Source organism: Amyelois transitella, chromosome 4 (assembly GCF_032362555.1).
Source record: "Amyelois transitella isolate CPQ chromosome 4, ilAmyTran1.1, whole genome shotgun sequence".
Taxonomy (NCBI): domain Eukaryota; kingdom Metazoa; phylum Arthropoda; class Insecta; order Lepidoptera; family Pyralidae; genus Amyelois; species Amyelois transitella.
The window spans coordinates 1403998-1422897 of NC_083507.1; the positions used below are offsets into that span (position 1 = coordinate 1403998).

The window sequence follows — 18900 nt, forward strand, 5'->3', positions numbered from 1 at the left end:
TAACAAATCTATAATATATCTAGTAGATCTAATAAAATCTACATACAATGGCAAAGTTTGGGCAGTTTTTAGAAAAAACTTTAAATCTTTTTTTTTCCTTGGCAACATTTCTCGACATCCATAGACCATACCATACCATACCATACCACCGACAAAGAATTTTTTCTGTCAAGCGTGGCTAATCAAGGCACGAAAAGGTGAGGTTTGTCGTGATTTTAAACCGAAATCGAACATCAAATCACCATTAATTCCACAATTATCCTGTGAAATCGTTTACCTGAATCCAAATCGCAGTAACAGTATGTATCAAACAAACTAAATACCCTCAAGTAGCTAAGAAAATAGTACATTTTCAACACTGTGTGAAAATACAAAGCGTTGGTTTTTTTATGTCTGAAAACATAACAATTTTGTCTTGTATCAACGTAATGTGTATATTTTAGGAAAATGAGCAGCTCCGAGGAAGTATCATGGATCGCATGGTTCTGCGGGTTGCGCGGCAACGAATATTTCTGCGAGGTTAGTGATCAATCAATTACTGTACGCTTGTTTCTCATCTCTGTGGTGATATTGACTAATTTAATCAACTTTCAGGTGGACGAGGACTATATAAATGACAAGTTTAACTTGACAGGGCTCAATGAGCAAGTACCACATTATAGACAAGCACTGGACATGATCCTTGATCTTGAACCTGGTAAGTGGGCCTCTCCAACATAGCTTCCTTGGTGTAATAATTATTTTCGATTCCGTCGTGTACCTTTGTAGAGTTGGCTCAAAGCTCATGCTTGAGCTTCAAACTATCTTGAACTTCTATTAAATTTTATCCTGATTGATTTCTATTTAGGAATAATATTTCAACAAGTTCTACCTATTTGTGTTCACAATCTTGAATTTTGAGATTTTATAATACTCACACTGAACAATACATATAATCACATCTATATCCCTTGTGGGGTAGACAGAGCCAGCAGTCTTGAAGTCTTATAGGCAACATTCAGCTATTTGGCTTTATTATAGAATTGAGATTAAAATAGTGTCAGGTATCCTCACACTGATATAATGGTTAAATGTAAGTTACTCGTAATATCTGTCACATTTTCACACAAAAACCATAAATAGGTATAGATAAAACAATACAATAATAATCATAGACTACAACTGTTTTATTTTTAATATTTATAGATGATGACCTAGACGACAACCCGAACCAATCGGACCTGGTGGAGCAGGCCTCCGAGATCTTGTATGGTTTGATCCATGCCCGCTACATATTGACCAACCGGTGAGACATTATCCATTTGACCACTTTGGACACCTTTAGGAGTCAATGAGAAACTTTTCCGTTATGCGGCAACACTCTAACCATGTCCAAATTTGTGTGTATGACTTCCTTCCTTCCTTCTGGTTTTACTCCCGGTTACATCCTTACCACTGGAGTGGGGCCCGACGTAAGCCCTGGATTGGTTGAGTCAGGTTTTTACATGAAGCAATTCCTATCTGAAAACCTTTGCATGTAAACCTTAACTGAATTGGAAAGTGTTTTTGGAAATCCCGCTGAGAATGGAAGATAAGAAATTTCTTGTTTACGCTGACTGAAGCTTTCTATAGTTCTACATAAGCTATTTTGTTGACCAATACTGATGAAATATAATTTTTTTTTGCAGAGGTATTGGTCAGATGCTAGAAAAGTTTCAAAATGGCGACTTTGGTCACTGTCCACGTGTCTACTGTGAATGTCAACCGATGCTCCCGCTAGGTAAGATTGACAGTATTGATTACAGAAAAATAATGATGGAAAAAAAATAATACGCAGGTATTCAGGCAGGTAATATTATTTATAATACACGCGTAGAGCCACGCCACGCGCGACGTTTCAGGTTTCCTCACGATGTTCTCCCTCACCGTAAGAGAATCGGTTTTTCTTTCTTTAGGTATATCTATTATATCTTTCGAATATAGTCATTCATACGTGACCGAATTGGTATTCGAACCTGTTCTTTTCGCATTTTAACCTGGCACCTTATCGAATCGTACTTACTTCTTCAATACTTTCCCTGTCTACCCCGTAAGGAATAAAGACGATTGTAAGTGAATAGTGCCGTGTGGTATCTGGCACCATTACAAAAAAGAATAGGACCACTCCATCTCTTCCCCATGGATGTCGTAAAAGGCGACTAAGGGATAGGATTATAAACTTGAGATTCCTCTTTTAGGCGATGGGCTAGCAACCTGTCACTATTTGAATTTCAATTCTATCACTAAGCCAAACAGCTGAGCGTGGCCAATCAGTCTTTTTAAGACTGGTGGCTCTGTCTACCACGCTAGGGATATAGACGTGATCATATGTATGTATGTTGTAAGTGAACAACTAACATTGAATCCACCACAGGAGTTTTATAAAAGTACTGACGTAAATTGGTGTGCAAATTTTTTGACAGAGCGTTTTCAATATACAATAAATACCAATTCTATACTAATTAAATTACCAAAAAGACTAAATCCACTAAAACCATGGATAACAACAGGTGTATTAAAATCGTTGGATAAAAGAGATCGAATCCACAAATCATTAAAAAAATCTTGCAACGATAAAACTAAATCATTTTATATAACATATCGTAGTTGGTGCACAAAGATTGTAAAAAAACTAAAACAAGAATATTACAAAAAAAAATTAGCAAAAAATTTAAATAACGCGAAGGAGACATGGAAAGTTGTTAAGGAAGTGGGGAATCTTAACAGTAAAAAACAACCGGCTTCTGACCTCCTCTCGATAAGGGATACACCTTCAGAGTCCCTGGACAATGTCAATGAGTATTTTACTTCAATTGGAAAAGATTTAGCACAAATAACATTAAGTAAATTAAAATCGAAAGAATCAGATTTAGCAGCTAACTTTAGTAATAATAATGGGCCTGTAAACTCCATATCGTTATATTTGACAGACCACATGGAGGTCACTAGTATAATTAACAGTCTTAAATCTAGTTGCGCCTCAGGGAATGACGGGATTTGTAATATGTTTTATAAAAATCTCAAAGATATACTTAGTAAACCCTTAGCACATCTTTGCAACATTAGTTTCTCATCTGGTATATTCCCAGATTGTTGCAAAAAGGCAAATATTATACCCATTTTTAAATCAGGCGATCCAACCAATCCCTCTAATTATAGGCCAATATCACTACTTACCTCACTATCAAAAATAATAGAAAAAATTGCAGCTAAAAGATTAACAAATTACTTAGAATCAAATAAACTACTTCCCACTAATCAGTTTGGCTTCAGAACGAAAACCTCTACAGAAGATGCTGTACTAAACCTTACATCAAAAATATCAAACGCCATAGATGATAAAAAGAAATGTATTGGTGTATTTTTAGACCTACAAAAGGCTTTTGATACAGTTTCAATTCCAATTTTATTGACTAGACTAGAAAATCTAGGAATCAGAGGTACTCCTCTCAAATGGTTCTCGAACTACCTCTATAACAGATGTCAGAGAGTGCAAGTAGATAATCATAATAGCAGCTCTGCTTCCTGCTCCTTTGGTGTACCACAGGGCAGTGTCCTGGGTCCAGTTCTCTTCCTTGTGTATATCAATGACCTCTGTAGAATGCAACTACACAATGGCGAGATGCTAATGTTTGCAGATGACACTGCAATCGTTTTTTATGGTTCGTCCTGGAACCAAGCACGGTTAATAGCTGAATCTGGACTATCGAGGGTGACCTCCTGGCTCGAGAATAATCTACTCTCACTTAATACATCCAAAACTAAATATATTTGCTTCTGTATAACAGCTGCAGGGCGTCCAGATAACAATTTTATATTACCCATTCATACCTACCCCTGTAATCTTAAAGCTGAAATTCCATTCTTCTGTCAATGCTCATCTCTTTGTCGAACTAACACTATAAAGTACTTGGGTGTCTTGATTGACGAACACTTGAATTGGAAACCTCACATAGCTCTTTTAGCAAAACGTGTCCGCAGGCTGATGTTTGCTTTCAGGAACCTTAGAACTGTAGCAAATTTTCCTCTACTTATTACTATTTATAAAGCTTTATGCGAGTCTATACTTTGCTATTGTATCTCCACATGGGGAGGAGCGGCAGAGGAATATTTTGTTCAAGTGGAAAGAGCGCAAAGAGCAGTCTTGAAAGTACTAATGTTTTTGCCTATTCGCCATCCAACAGCACTCCTTCATTTCAGAACTAAAACGTTAAGCGTACGGAAACTCTTTATATCCCATATCTTGCGCAGGTTTCATCGCAACTCAGCGCAGCATATTCCCCTCATCGGTCGAAGATATCGCTTTAATGCCCCCTTATGTAAAACCCGCTTTGCTCAAAGAACATATAACTTTTTAGCCCCTAGAATTTACTCATTAATACAAAAGAGAATTAATATTATTGGATTGACGAGAATGCAGTTTAAGCAACAGATGTTCAACTATCTTTTGCAACTAGATGAATGCGATATTAAACACCTATTGACTCCAATTACATAAAATGCGTTACTATAACCTAACCCGAAGATTATATCAAGTATGTATATGTATGTAGGTTTATGTATGTATTTGTGTATGTTTATATGTATGTGTATATGTATGTGGATATATATGTATAGGTATATGTGTAGTTTACATAAATTTATCACTTGTTATTACTAATAATAAGTATGCTTCTAAATCCAGGAGGTGAGGCCTGGTGTCTTGTGTGACAGGCTGTTTCAGCCTATTTCAAGCACCAGTCTTCATGAAATATCTAGCTTAAGAATGATGCTATGTACTAATGATACTTCTATGTGTATTTTGTGAAGAAATAAATAAATTTTTACTTTACTTTACCCAGGTCTGTCGGACGTGCCCGGCGAGGCGATGGTGAAGCTGTACTGCCCCCGCTGCATGGAGGTGTACACGCCGAAGTCATCGCGTCACCACCACACCGACGGCGCCTACTTCGGCACCGGCTTCCCGCACATGGTGTTCATGGTGCACCCCGAGTACCGCCCCAAGAGGCCCGCCTCGCAGTTTGTGCCAAGGTAATGTGATGCTGGCCGGAGAGCTGTTCTGGCTATTTGATGTACATTTACTATTACTATATTATATTACATATTACTATTTGATGAAGCATCGAAGATGGCTTTTTATCCTATTGATAAGTACATCAGCTAGTTGCATCCTCACCACTCTGGAGAGGAGCCCGGGGTATGCCTTTGATCATGGATCCTGAATTGGATGAGTCAGGTTTTTACATGAAGCGACTCCCGTCTGACCTCTGCAACCTTTGCAGGGGAACCTAACCCATGGATCCCTGCTTATACTGGTTTCTTCACGATGTTTTCCCTCACTGTAATAACATCAGTTAGGATTCAAACTAATCAAGTTATGAAAACTTTGAAAATAGACAATGGTACATGGCCGAGGTGGGATTCGACCCTGCGCCTTTCTACGTTTCACGCATTTTAACTGAGCACGTTACCGATTTGACCACCGCCGCTCCCTAATGGGAGCTACTTCATAAGATTTTTCATTAAACTCCCACAATTTACACAAGTATTTAGATTTTTAATATATTGTGTTGCAGGTTGTACGGCTTCAAGATCCACCCGCTGGCCTACCAGATCCAGCAGCAGGCGGCCGCCAACTTCAAGGCGCCGCTGCGGGGGCTCTCCTACAACAACGGTAAACGCTAGGCTCGGGCGGACACAACGCGTTGATACAGATTACTCCAACACTTACTCTATGCCCAGTCTTGTCTACGGCCCGCGATGGTGTTCGAAATTTAAACACAGACAATCAGAATTGTCTGTGTCCCGTCTATGGGCCACGATGTTTTCGAATTAATTAATTGTTGCAGGTCAGTTTTTTGAAAACAACAGTTGGCGTTCTGTATGGAATTTGAATTTTTTGATAAAAAAAAATATACCTAATCACCTATTCGACATTTGTCCCGTATAAAACCAACTCTTAAGGTACTGGCGGGAAATAAAAAAGAAATTTTCAAAGTTGTTAGTTTCATTGAAATAATATGTACATATAGTCGTTTGACAATGAACATTTAAAGGAGTTACGATCTATTTTATTTTTGGTTAGTGTTAGTAACAAGGTATACATTATTTCTATTATAGTATAGTACTGTTTAGATATATTTTAATTATTTAGGCATTTCTATCTCTTCCACGCGCAAACGACCAAACTCACCATGTAAATAAATTTCAGATTCATATAACCTTTTCTTTAAAATCTAATGGAATGATTAATAATTAAACTATGCACCAGTTTAAGTCTGTGTACATCAAAACTGCATCAAAGATCAATCATTAAAAAAAAATTTCAATGCACAAATTCCTTCTTGCACAAACTTTCACTGCCAGAACGCGTGCTTTTAAAAATTAAATAGATTAAACTCTGAATATACCTAGTTTGAAACCTGAAGACGATTTTGATAAACGCTAAGTCATCCTGAAATATTAATAATGAATAAGAAATAAATTTATTCAAAGTGATCCTCGTATCTCATTTCAAAATTCATACGTTACTTGGCTAAAATAATAAGTAAATTTGATGAGAAAATAAAACAAAACTAAGAATCGTTACGGCCGGTCGGGTTGTTTATATAAAGCTATTTCAAAAGCTAATACATTAGAGTAAATGTTACTTTTAGTGCCCAAAATGGCTGCGAACTACGGTAAGTTTGCATGAGGTCAAAAATGTTAAAAATATGAGCAAAGTTTTAGAGAGTTTCCGTTCAAAGCTAACTTTCACGCTTGTGTTATAAAAATTTGCCTTGTAAAAACACTGATGGCTGTTTGACTGACATAAATTAAAATAGATAACGCGTCCTTATCGTTAGATGAATTTATCTAACCGACTTTGTTTTGTCATATATCTTTTAATTTTTAGTATTAGTGTGTTAAAGTTGGTGAGATTAATGAAAGGTCTTCGAAATTTTGTAGTGTCACATCGGCACAAAACGACGCCAACTTACCTTAAAAAATGTTTAAATGTGCCTTATTGATATGCATTCGTAAAAGTTAAATTTGTTTATTGAACGCGTCAATAGTTTGCGCGTTGTGTGAGCGACCACTAGCCTTCGCTACGGCGTTATCTATTTCTATTTATGTCTATGGTCTGTATTAACAAACATGATTTTTCCAAGAGAGTATAAGCGTTCGTTATAATTATCCGATTGCAAAAAAAGATAGTTAAGTATTCGCGTGAATGTTATATTTTTTGCCACGCTAACTTAATGGTTGGATTTCCGCTTGAGGTGTCTTAAGATTCGTGTTGATTGAGTTTATGAAGAGAATTTAGTGTGGGTTCAAATTCTAGAAAATCAAATGCACCACCGGTATTCCACGGAAGAAACGGTGTTTTTTTAACTATACAATTATTAAGATTAGTATTTAAAAGTGGTTAATTTTTATAATTACATTTAACTTTTTATAAATTATACGGGTATTAAAAGCGCACGTGACGTTTCTTTATTTAATCTTGGACGTTTCGATTCACGTGACAAGGTTCCGTAATCACCGAGCAACAGACATTTAACATTGTAAGTTGTAACATGATTCGAAACGTCCCAGATAAATTAGAGGTACTGTACGTGCGCGTAAACCTGTATTATTTATAAATCATAGATACAATGCAAAGTGAAAGTTAAAAAAAAATAATATAAAACACTTCGAAATTTCTTTTTAAAATAAAACACTTCCAAAAAATTTGGTCGGACATCAGATTATGTACGCTCTGCCAATGCAGCGTATAATCCGAATGCGTATTGACGGACTGGGGTCCTATTCTCAAATCGGTGTCTCACTGAACACTTGCGGAAATACACGGGAAAGATTTAAATAAATTCATCACTCAAATTCAAATTTTTTACTCATTATTATAGGATACTTCATATCGCTTAATAATTGTCAAAACGTTTGGTTTCACAAGATTGGTTGGCGTCAAATAAATTACTTAAAACTAAGTTTACTGCCGCTTCCAAGGCGTCAGTGCAGAAGAAGCGGTAACACACTAGAATTTTATTAAATCTATTCCGTGTAATCTTAAGTCGTACCAAATCAACGGCAAATAAGATACATATTTATACTGCATTAATAACGGCGAAGTTGATAAACAGTTTAAGTGAGATGGCAATTTGAAAATATCTCCGACAGCAAGGAGGATCTGTATCAATGACAAACAAACACACAAGCGGTGTCACGGGCGGGAACGAGTGTCGCTATCCACATTGTGTTCCACATAGACGTTGTTGTTTCACTTTTCTCACTCTAAATAACTAGGTTTTCAATTTATTAGTAAATATATGTACATACAAGACAAATCGCTTATGATGTAGCCAAGAAAATAACTTCGATAACGTGTGTTATGTATGGGATATGTTTGTTGTAAGAATCTTATTCGGATATTTTAAAACTTCTAACACACTTAAATCTCCCCCTTAAACTTTACTGCTTAAACAAAATGATGGTAAAAGAGAGTTGTAATAAGAGCCAATTTTGTTTGACATCGCGGTGTGATATATATTTTTTTTCTTTTAGAGAGATTTCCGCCTTTAGAATTTTATCATGAAATAACATAACAGTAAAAAGGTTTTGTCATTTATTTTTGTAGGTAAATCGGTAGTTGTTTGTACATAGAGTATATTCGGTAAGTTAATACCAATAAAAATTTGATGTTTTTAGAAACTTTGGGAGTCTACTCAATTTACATCAAAAATATTTTTTTATATATAAAATGAAACAACAACGGCGCACACCAACACAAAACACGTAAAAATATTTCCTAGTAATTTAGTAATGGCTAAATTGATAGTTATAATTTTACTACAGTAACAGATTGGTGTATTTGTGAAACTAAACATTGTGTAGCTTTATGTATACACTCGCTGGCTAGATGTATAAATAGTTCGCATAAGATTAGGATCATGTTATAAGGTTTTTATTTTTATATCCGATGTACGGCGTTACGTAGCCCCCGAGACCTTTCGTTTCTGTATCGGTTTTAGTATAAATAAAAAAGTAATGACAACTATTGGCCTTTTTTCTTGCTTAACCTGCATGGTAACCATGATTCTCGCTAATGAATTTATGACGGCTAAAAGTCTACGCAGGCAGAGAAATATTTCAAACATATTTGACAGCTAATCTAAGAGGTAGTAATACTTTTAACTTTAGATATATATTATGCGCTTAAGGTTATAATAAAGAGTAAAGCACCAATTGCCGTATCATTCAGACGCCTCTTTCACAAAATGGCGACCATGCCAATCGTCGCAGCGATGCGCCGGCGTGGCCGTGTTTTGTGTTCAAATGAAGAGACATTAAATACATTGCATAATGTGAAAATCATGACGAAGCTGTGGAAGGAGGCGACTGCTTGATATCGACGATGGGTTTTAGACAATTATAACAAGCACATAATATATCCCTAAAGCTAACTAAATGTACTATTACCACTACAACAAAAGAGCTTTTATATTGTTCTATTTTATTTGATACTTTTTGTTTCATTATCTATCTCTGTCTGCGCTGACTCAACGATTTCGTGTGGCATTAACACATTTCTAGTCACCCAATGAGACGGTAGAAGTGACGCGTAGCTAGCCTCAGTACTTTGCATTAACTTAGTGACTATGTGCTTAGTAAAACGAGCAGGAAGATCTAATGTTTACATACGTACGTAGCCACTAAGTTGATAAAATTAGCGTTACGACATTCGCTAAGTAGTCGTGCTAGCAGAATTCACATTAAATGGGCTGGAAGTTATCAGTATTATATGTCATGGTTAAAATTACGCACTATAATATGAAGGACATAAGAGTTAGCTACCAATGTAGGCGTTGAAGTGACAAGCATAAATAAGTGACAGATTAAGAAAATGTATTTCTCTAGAAGATCTTTCATCGTGTGAAGATATCGTTGCGTAGTTACGTACGCCCTGTAATAATATATGTTGGCATACCACTGTCTGATGGTGCTAGAGAACGTAATTACGCAACGTGTTTTACGCGATGACGCGACCCCTATTGCAAGGAATAAAAAGTTCTCCAGCTTAATTCATAACATAGTATAGTACCACAAACAGAGCGTAAATTATCAGTGTGAACGGAACCCTTAATTTGAAAAAAAAAATTAACTGAAAGAAATGTTTGTTTGCCACAGAAACGAAGACGTCCAGTAACATTCCGAAATGATTAAATGTGCGTGGCGCGAGGCGGCGTCGGCGCAGCACCGCTCGATACCTATATACCCGAGCCCTAACATATAACTAATATTTATTAAATTAATTAAATTATACTATGACCTTATTAAATTAAACAGTTATGTTTTAAATGCAATAAAATTTATTTTCACGTTTTCTGTACTATGCTTTTTATTTTGGTTCGCCTCAGAATAAAAGATATATTTAATTCTTACAATTTATTAGATTTTACCATGATAACAATAATTCAGGATAGGAACAGTTCTTGGTAGATACATTATGTGAGGAAGTTAATAATTTTCTTTATTTACAAATTGGAATCGTCAATTAGACAACAATATTTATAATCCGCCTCACACTGTAATCACAGTCACAAGATAGTACACAGGCATTATTATATCACAGCGAAAAAAATTGTCGCCTATTTCTAAGATGGATTACCCGCTTATTTTTAAGTGTTACTTCTTAAAATTATTGCACAATAACATTATAAGAGCACTTGAAATATCCACAATTATAATAGGTTAATAAAATCTCACAATCGTCTTAAACAAAACTTTGAATCTTAAACTTTGATTTTTAACATAAACATTATTTAAGTAAGTTTAAAGAGGTTAAGTAGGTTTAAAGCGGGAACCGCGCATAACTGTATAAACAAAGTACCTACCTACAGTCGGTGGCAGATATACCTAACTCCCCAAATTCATATGAACCAGCACTATAATATAATATAAATAATATAATAACTGAAAATCGAATTCTCCCCTGATTGGCGGATCACAAAATCACAACCACTGTGTAGTTAAATCTTCCCTTCATTCCCCACTATATGAATAAATTCGCCATCACTTCAGGGTCGATGGTAGGTATCTGTTCATAACGGCATTCAATCAAAATGTCCTAAGTAAGGTAAAAGTCTATCGTAATCAGGCTACGTTAGTATAAAAACATTTCAACTATACGTGCTCAAATTAGGGTCCAGTATGCTGAGCGCGGCGCCTACCAAATGCAACGAGCCGGTCACCAAAACGTCCGGCTTTTGAATTCCACCTTTCTTTATACTGACCAAGGCGTCTGCCACGCATTCGGACACAGCCGTTTGACATTTGTTCATCTTACTCCACATTTCCTCGTGAATTTGACATCTCGAAACCATTTCTTTGTGTTCGACAAGGGAGTAGTCGTCTTTGTTGACGTTGACGGCTTTGTAAGCGGCTGGGACGACGAAGTGAACGCGTTTGAATGGTAAACGAGTGAGCGGCCTCATAAGAACGTCGGCATTACGGTTGCCCGTTGCGCCGAATATCAGTATTTTGTTGTTAGTCCTGAAATAAAAGTAATAATCATTTTGATCATAAATTTCCATCATCCCAAAGTCGGGTCTGCTTGAAGAGATTTCTTTTGAAATAAGCAGAACCTATAATTTTGTTTCTTGTATTTATCATTCTGGATATTTTCTGTGTACATAACATTTGTAAATAAATGAATAAAATTTAAACCAGCGAGAAACTCCCTTAAGAAAAAAGTACTTTCCCATTTGTTAATGGGATAAAGAATAAGAATTCATTTTAAATTGGCTTTTTCAGGAATTTTCGAAGCACTAGTTAGGTACTACTAGTCTACTATTAGTTGAACTTCACTCTGGCAGTACCCCCCTAAACTAACTTTACATTATAACTACAATGACTTATGTACTTACGTAGAATTCTGTTGAAACCACTCCGCGCATATATCCGTAGACTCCTTCGTATGAGCGCCGTCCAAGTAAAACCTCGCATAAGAAGCCTCAACTATATGGTACCTCCCTGGCCAACGACACTCTTTTAACCCTGCCCACGTCTCGAAAGGCACATTTAGCGTATCTTGTAGCAAAACCTCATTTCCATTCAAAATACTGTTTTCTTTTTGTAACATAACCTCATTTTCATTACGATTGCCATTTATATTTACTTTGACAGATGCATTTTCGCGCGCAGTTCCTTTTTTAAAACCATTTTTATTTTTTAATACTCCGTTTGAGGCATTGTTTTTTCTCATCCAAGCGTGTGCAAGCTGTATGGCGAGTGACTCGTTCGTCTTGTAAGCATCTACATTGCATTGCAAAATATTGCAGCCGTTGGGGAATTTGTAGCTGTCGTATTTTGGCGCAATAGTGAGGGGGCACTAAAATGTAAAAAAATAAATAAAAATAAGTCTCAACAAGGTTAAGATGTTAAAGGAAAGCTATTAATTCTATTTCTTAGACCTGACAGCAAAATAATAAGGAAGTGTTGTCTCTTTAGTAATCAAATGGCTACTTAAGTACCACTACATATTCTGTAAGTCACTGGTGAAAAAGTCTAATATTCCCACCTTCAGGGCCTCATGTGAGATTTACAAAAACACCAGGTTTAAGCTACTTCTCATCTTTGCATGTTCCCAGTTGCACCCTCCACCACGAATCTTCAAGGCCTGGGGTCCTGTCTCGTTCAAGCCTTAAATCTACATACATACATATGGTCACGTCTATATCCCTTGCGGGGTAGACACGAGCTAACCGTCTAGAAAAGACTGAATGGCCACATTCAGCTATTTGGCTTAATGATATAATTGAGATACAAATAGTGACGGGTTGCTAATCCAACCCCTAAAAAAGAATCCCAAGTTTGTAAGCCTATCCCTTAGTCGCCTTTTACGACATCCACGGGAAAGAGATGGAGTGGTCCTATTATTTTTTTTTGTAATGGTGCCGGGAACCACACGGCAAAATCTTATTTAAACTATACTAAAATCATGCCTGAAGTCGATCAGCGACGGTATTTAATACCGCCATGGCGTCGTGCGGCTGAGTCACTGTGTAGGCGAGGCAGCCTCGCTTCATGACGCCCGCCTTGGCGGCCGCGATCCGAGGCAGCGTGTCTCCCAAGATGGCGGTGTGGTCCAGACCTAACGCCGTTATGCCCACTACGGGCACTTTCCTGAACAATAAACGTATACCTTCAAGTCATAATACATATTAAATCTGTGTAATTTGTCCCGTATAAATTTATATTTATTTAATATTTATATAATACGAATTAATAGTTGTTCAAACCCCAGGAAGGGTTTCCCGCCGAAATTAATCTCGTGTGCTAATAAATAAAGGATGTTGCTCATTTCATTAGTTTTTCGGTTCATCGGTTCACTAGTTTTTGCGTGAAAGAGTAACAAACATCCATACTGACATACTCACAAACTTTCGCATCACTATCACTACATAGTATAAAACAAAGTCGCTATTTTAGTCTGTATGTCTGTATGCTTAAATCTTTAAAATTACGCAACGGATTTTGTTGCGGTTTTTTGTAACAGGTAGAATGATTCAAGAGGAAGGTTTTTATGTATAATAAAATTTATAATTTTGCACCCGTGCGAAGCCGGGGCGGGTCGCTAGTTTATAATATTAGTAGGATGTATAAACTAACCTCAATACATTGGTGTAATCAACAATGCCTCCGATGCCCACTTCAATTATGGCCACATCCACCTTCTCAGCGAGGAACGTGTTGAAAGCCAGGACCGTCAGGAAGGCGAAGTAGCCCGGCATGTCGCCGTCGTGCACCTGGAAATATTGGTTTAATAATTTTACAATAATTTGTAAATCACGATTCGGTCTAATTTGTATGGGGCGTTTCTTTGAATATTGGTTTAATAATTTTAGGTACCCTAATTTGTAAATCGCGATTCGGTCTAATTTTTATGGGGCATTTCTAAATACTTACATACATATAATCACGTCTATATCCCTTGCGGGGTAGACAGAGCAAACAGTCTTGAAAAGACTGATGAATGTGGCATTCAACTATTTGGCTTTAAGATAGAATTGAGATTCAAAAAGTGACAGGTTGCTAGCCCATCGCCTAAAAGAAGAATCCCAAGTTTTACGTCGTTTTACTTAGTCGCCTTTTACGATATTCATGGGAACGAGATGGAGTGGTCCTATTCTTTTTTACTACGCTTTTATTAGCTTGGGTTGTATGTATGTATGTATGTATGTAGGTATGTATGTAACGGAATCTTTGAGCTTAATTTTCACTGATTTCTAAACGTCTGATCAACTTGGAACTTTGCACACGTATCAAGGACCGATGACAATGCAATATTTTGATAAGAGTTTCTCATTATCCTTATTAAAACTGCCAGGATTAATAAATTCATTTTTAGATCCTTCGTATGAGAGTAAGAGAGACAGAGATAGCACCAGTGCCAGTAATCTCCATACAAGAAACCAAGAAGTTCTGACGTATAATGAGTCAAAAAGAGATGTAATATATTTCCATATAATGTTACTATTAACCTGAGGCTTCTTTATTTCATCGCATTGCTCAATTTAGAATTACCATTAGAAACCATAGTAGAATTAGTAGAATATTTTAAAACAATAAAAAATATATAAGTAATAAAACAAAAGTAATAAATGAAAATTGAACAACAAAATTTACAAAAATACAAGAATAAAGTTACTGCCTACAGAACTTTGCGATATTTAATACGTATTTAACATATTAATGCAATTCTTGAATTAACATTAGGTATCTTTTGCCTATTTATAATAGCAACACTCGTTTGGAAAATGAGTGACAGTTTTTTATGTCAAATAAGTTTTGCAGTAAGTTTTGATTGAATTCGATTCGAACACCTGTAAACTTTCTTTCTGTTGTTTTTTACCGGTGCCTGTGTATTTACCTATTTGCACTTTGTTTTGTGCTGTTAACTTGTCGTTATTTGGAGTTTGGAATCTTCCGTTGAGTCGAGCTTTGTTCTTCCGGATATTCGTGTGATTTTGTCATCTGAGATTGGACTCTGACTGTGTTTACTGTGTTGTGCAGATATTTTGAGATAGGACTCCTGTAAAAAGTACCTTATTATTTGAGATAGGAGTCCCAAGTTTGTGTTTGTTTTTGTGAAAGACAGATTTTACAACAAAAGTGCCACGATGTCTTCAGATAAACTTTGTTGCGTTCCTGGTTGTAAAGGCAGTGGAGGTATGTTTGAAATATTTTTGTTCCTGTATCAATCTGCCTCTTACTCTTGTGGTTTGATTCCTGGCAAGGCCACAATCGAAAATTATTACGTTTGCTGGATAGTCAAAAATATTATTAACAGTGATTTATCACTATAAAATTCTTTTCAACTGGGTTTAACAATCATCATACATACATATAATCACGTCTATATCCCTTGCGGGGTAGACAGAGCCAACAGTCTTGTAAAGACTGATAGGCCACATTCAGCTATTTGGCTTTAAAATAGAATTGAGATTCAAATAGTGACAGGTTGCAAGCCCATCGCCTTAAAAAGAATCATGATGATGAGAATATTATGAGATTTAATCCAATCAGGCCACATATAACTTTAAGAAAGTTAGTTGTGAAAACCTCCGGCGATGGGCGCATGGTTGCGAAAGTCTTTTCTAGTAAGATAGTTATACCAGAAGTGTTAACTTCCAAAAAATAATTGTATAAAAAAACTAAAAAACTACCCGTTTTATTGCAAATCGAACTAAAAAATAGAAAATAAATAATAGTTTAAAAAAAACTAAAAAACTACGCTTTTATTGCTAATCAAACTAAAAAATAGAAAATAAAAATTAATGACAAAGGAATTCAGTAGTAGCAAGTCGAACAATCAGTTATAGTCAGTTGTAGTAGTAATTACCTCGGATTAAAATTATAACAAAATTAAATTTATAAACAAAACAATTTAAATCAGAGTAAAAAGCGTGGGGTGCATTTTACTTCATTTTCATAACTCTCTTGTCATAAATATATTCTAATAGAATGATTTTAATATTTACTACATCAGGCACCCCACGCTTTTTACTCTGATTTAAATTGTTTTGTTTATAAATTTAATTTTGTTATAATTTTAATCCGAGGTAATTACTACTACAACTGACTATAACTGATTGTTCGACTTGCTACTACTGAATTCCTTTGTCATTAATTTTTATTTTCTATTTTTTAGTTTGATTAGCAATAAAAGCGTAGTTTTTTTTTATTGTTGCCGGGAACCACACGGCACTGCCGGGAACCACACGGCACATAATATTGTCGGTCCAATATATTACCTTGCTAGCTTCCAGCATATCATAGACCCTGTGGAAGTAGCCGGCGAACTTGTCTTCGCCGATCACCTTCCCGTCCAGCCGGATCCGCTCCCGGACCGCCACTAGGTGCGGCGAAGAGTAGAAGCCGGTCCGGTAGCCGTGGTGGCGGAGGATTGATTCGCACATTGCGCTGGTCGAACCCTGTGTAATGGTAATTACTATATTATCTATCTCTCTCTAAGATAATTCTCAAACTGTCTTTGATTTGGAAAAAGTTTGAAATGACAGTGATATAAACATAAATATAATCCCTACCGAGCTAATAGTCTCATAAAGACTGAAAAGTCACATTCAGATATTGACAGGTTGCTAGCCCATTGTCTAAAAGAAGAATCCCTCAAGCTTCCCTTTGTCACCTTTTACAACATCTATGTTGAACTGCAGGCAGTTCAGTCTTGCGCCTGCTCCAACAGCCTTCTGGAGATTGGTGCACGTGAAAATGAATAAAGCGTCAGAAGATTAAACTGAAGAATTGAAGAGAAAAACTGGATGGTAATAAATACACACCTTGCCTTTAGTCCCAGCAACATGTATAACAGAGAGTTGATCAAGTCTAGACAGGGGCACTCCGGTCCGTTCTAAATAATTTTGCATATCCTCTATATTTCTGCATTTTTCCTGGAAAATGTGAAAATTTATATGTTTTGTTGGAATTGTATTTAGGTACATTTACAACTGTTCTTAGCTGTTGGCTTCTATACATGTTACATGTATGTAGCAAGCATGCAACTATATTGATAAATGATTTTAAACATTCACATTGCATATACCATTTATATAAATAATGTGCACATAATGTGGTCCCAACTGACTCACTCATTGACCACTGAACATTGCAACATGATTTGAAACATCCAAGATAGAATAAAGGTAAGTTACGCAAGCATTTAACACCTGTAATATTTATAAACTACACTGGTGCGAGAAGCAAGCCAATAAAAGCTAGAAGGTTAACAATATCTTACTTGTCCTATATTCATCCTTATCTGGTCTATAACTGATTTGTTTGACTGCAGCAAATTCAGCTTGCATACGGCAGCCTGGAAAAAAATGTTTTTACATTAATTTAATATAAGGCTGGATTCCTGCACATCTATTTTCTTTAACTATGATCAAGAGGTAGAAATATGTCTGTAAAATAAGGGCCTGTCATGGCCCTGTACCTAAAAGGGCTATTTGTTTGTTTACCAGATATCCTGCCAGTTTCAGCTCTATGTAGCAATCAAAAACACAGAATTAGCTACAATCATTAATTTAGGAAATTCCCCAATCTCATACTTTAGGTTGATAAAATTATGATAAACCTCCCATAATGATAAGTATGGTAAGTTATCTCAGTACCTCTTCCAGTAAAGTACGTCTTGGCATTACCATGACTACAGAAAGGCTAATCTAAATTTAACATTTTATGGCAATTAATTGATACTTACTTCGTAAGATTGGTTGGAGCTCATCCTTATTAATTTATTCACTACTGAACTAAAACGTGAGCTGATGCTAATCATCAGCAACAATCTCGAGGCTACTAAAATCAAAGCTACGCAGTAAAAACCCAACAACACTCCTATCCTAATTGAATACCGCGTCGCGAATACGCAGAACAATCGAAACACATATTATGTACCGCGAACGACTCATCATTTATCAACATTACGACATCTGACCCCGTCATAAGACACTGAAAGATAACTTGACTAAACCGGTAATTGAAGATTTGTGTTTATTGATAAAATTGATTTTCTTAAAAACAAAACATTGCATTGAAAACTTGGAAAATAACCTCAAATTCATCACGTTGTTTTGACAGCATTGACAGATGTCATTCACCATGACAGCAATATAAATAATACATACATACATACATACATAAAATCACGCCTCTTTCCCGGAGGGGTAGGCAGAGACTACCTCTTTCCACTTGCCACGATCTCTGCATACTTCTTTCGCTTCGTCCACATTCATAACTCTCTTCATACAAGCTCGGCGGTTTCGGGTACTTTTGACCTGACCCTTTACCAGGACGTCCTTAATTTGATCAAGATACGTTCGTCTAGGTCTTCCCACTCCGACCCTTCCCTCCACACTCTCCTTGTATATTTGCTTAGTCAACCTGCTTTCATTCATCCTCTCCACATGACCGAACCATCTTAACATACCCTTTTCTATTCCTGTAACTACATCTTCTTTCACATCACAACATTCCCTTATCACGCTGTTCCTTATCCTGTCACTCAATTTCACACCCATCATACTCCTTAACGCTCTCATTTCCACTGCATTTATTCTGCTTTCATGCTTCTTTTGCCATACCCAACTTTCACTCCCATACATTAATATAAATAATAATAATTTGTAATCATCTTTTTTTTTATAAGTACTTTTATATAAATAAAATAATAAATAATATAAATTGTCCATAAAATATTTTTATGAACAAAGTCCTTCTTTCGCCAAAGGCTCAAAACATAAGTAAACACAAATAACTCTAGAAAAATTAAAATACCAACGCTATAAAATTAATACAATAATTTAAATTTTTTCTATAACT

At 36.1% G+C, this 18900-nt stretch overlaps 2 protein-coding genes across 4 annotated transcripts; one reads left to right on the top strand and one right to left on the bottom strand.

The window, feature by feature from the left end:
- The first annotated feature begins 125 nt into the window (after positions 1–125).
- On the top strand, positions 126–10387 carry LOC106140552 (casein kinase II subunit beta). Of its 2 annotated transcripts, none has more exons than XM_060954177.1 (8): positions 126–197; positions 444–519; positions 595–697; positions 1186–1285; positions 1668–1759; positions 4860–5049; positions 5595–5692; positions 10186–10387. In XM_060954177.1, exons 2-8 carry the CDS (start codon positions 448–450, stop codon positions 10215–10217), a joined length of 687 nt encoding a protein of 228 aa, XP_060810160.1. In that variant the 5' UTR covers positions 126–197; positions 444–447; the 3' UTR covers positions 10218–10387. The 2 variants fall into 2 exon arrangements, with proteins under 2 accessions (XP_060810160.1, XP_060810164.1); XM_060954181.1 differs by having other exon boundaries at positions 167–299.
- A 39-nt stretch (positions 10388–10426) lies between these two features.
- Positions 10427–18155, bottom strand: LOC106140724 (folylpolyglutamate synthase, mitochondrial-like). Of its 2 annotated transcripts, none has more exons than XM_013342354.2 (8): positions 17783–18155; positions 17318–17392; positions 16860–16970; positions 16314–16493; positions 13669–13805; positions 13002–13182; positions 11925–12388; positions 10427–11550 (listed from the first exon to the last, which is right to left on the bottom strand). In XM_013342354.2, the coding sequence occupies exons 1-8, from the start codon at positions 17855–17857 to the stop codon at positions 11178–11180; spliced, it is 1596 nt and encodes a 531-aa protein (XP_013197808.2). In that variant the 5' UTR covers positions 17858–18155; the 3' UTR covers positions 10427–11177. The 2 variants fall into 2 exon arrangements, with proteins under 2 accessions (XP_013197808.2, XP_013197809.2); XM_013342355.2 differs by lacking the exon at positions 17783–18155 and adding an exon at positions 17541–17620.
- Positions 18156–18900: the final 745 nt, after the last annotated feature.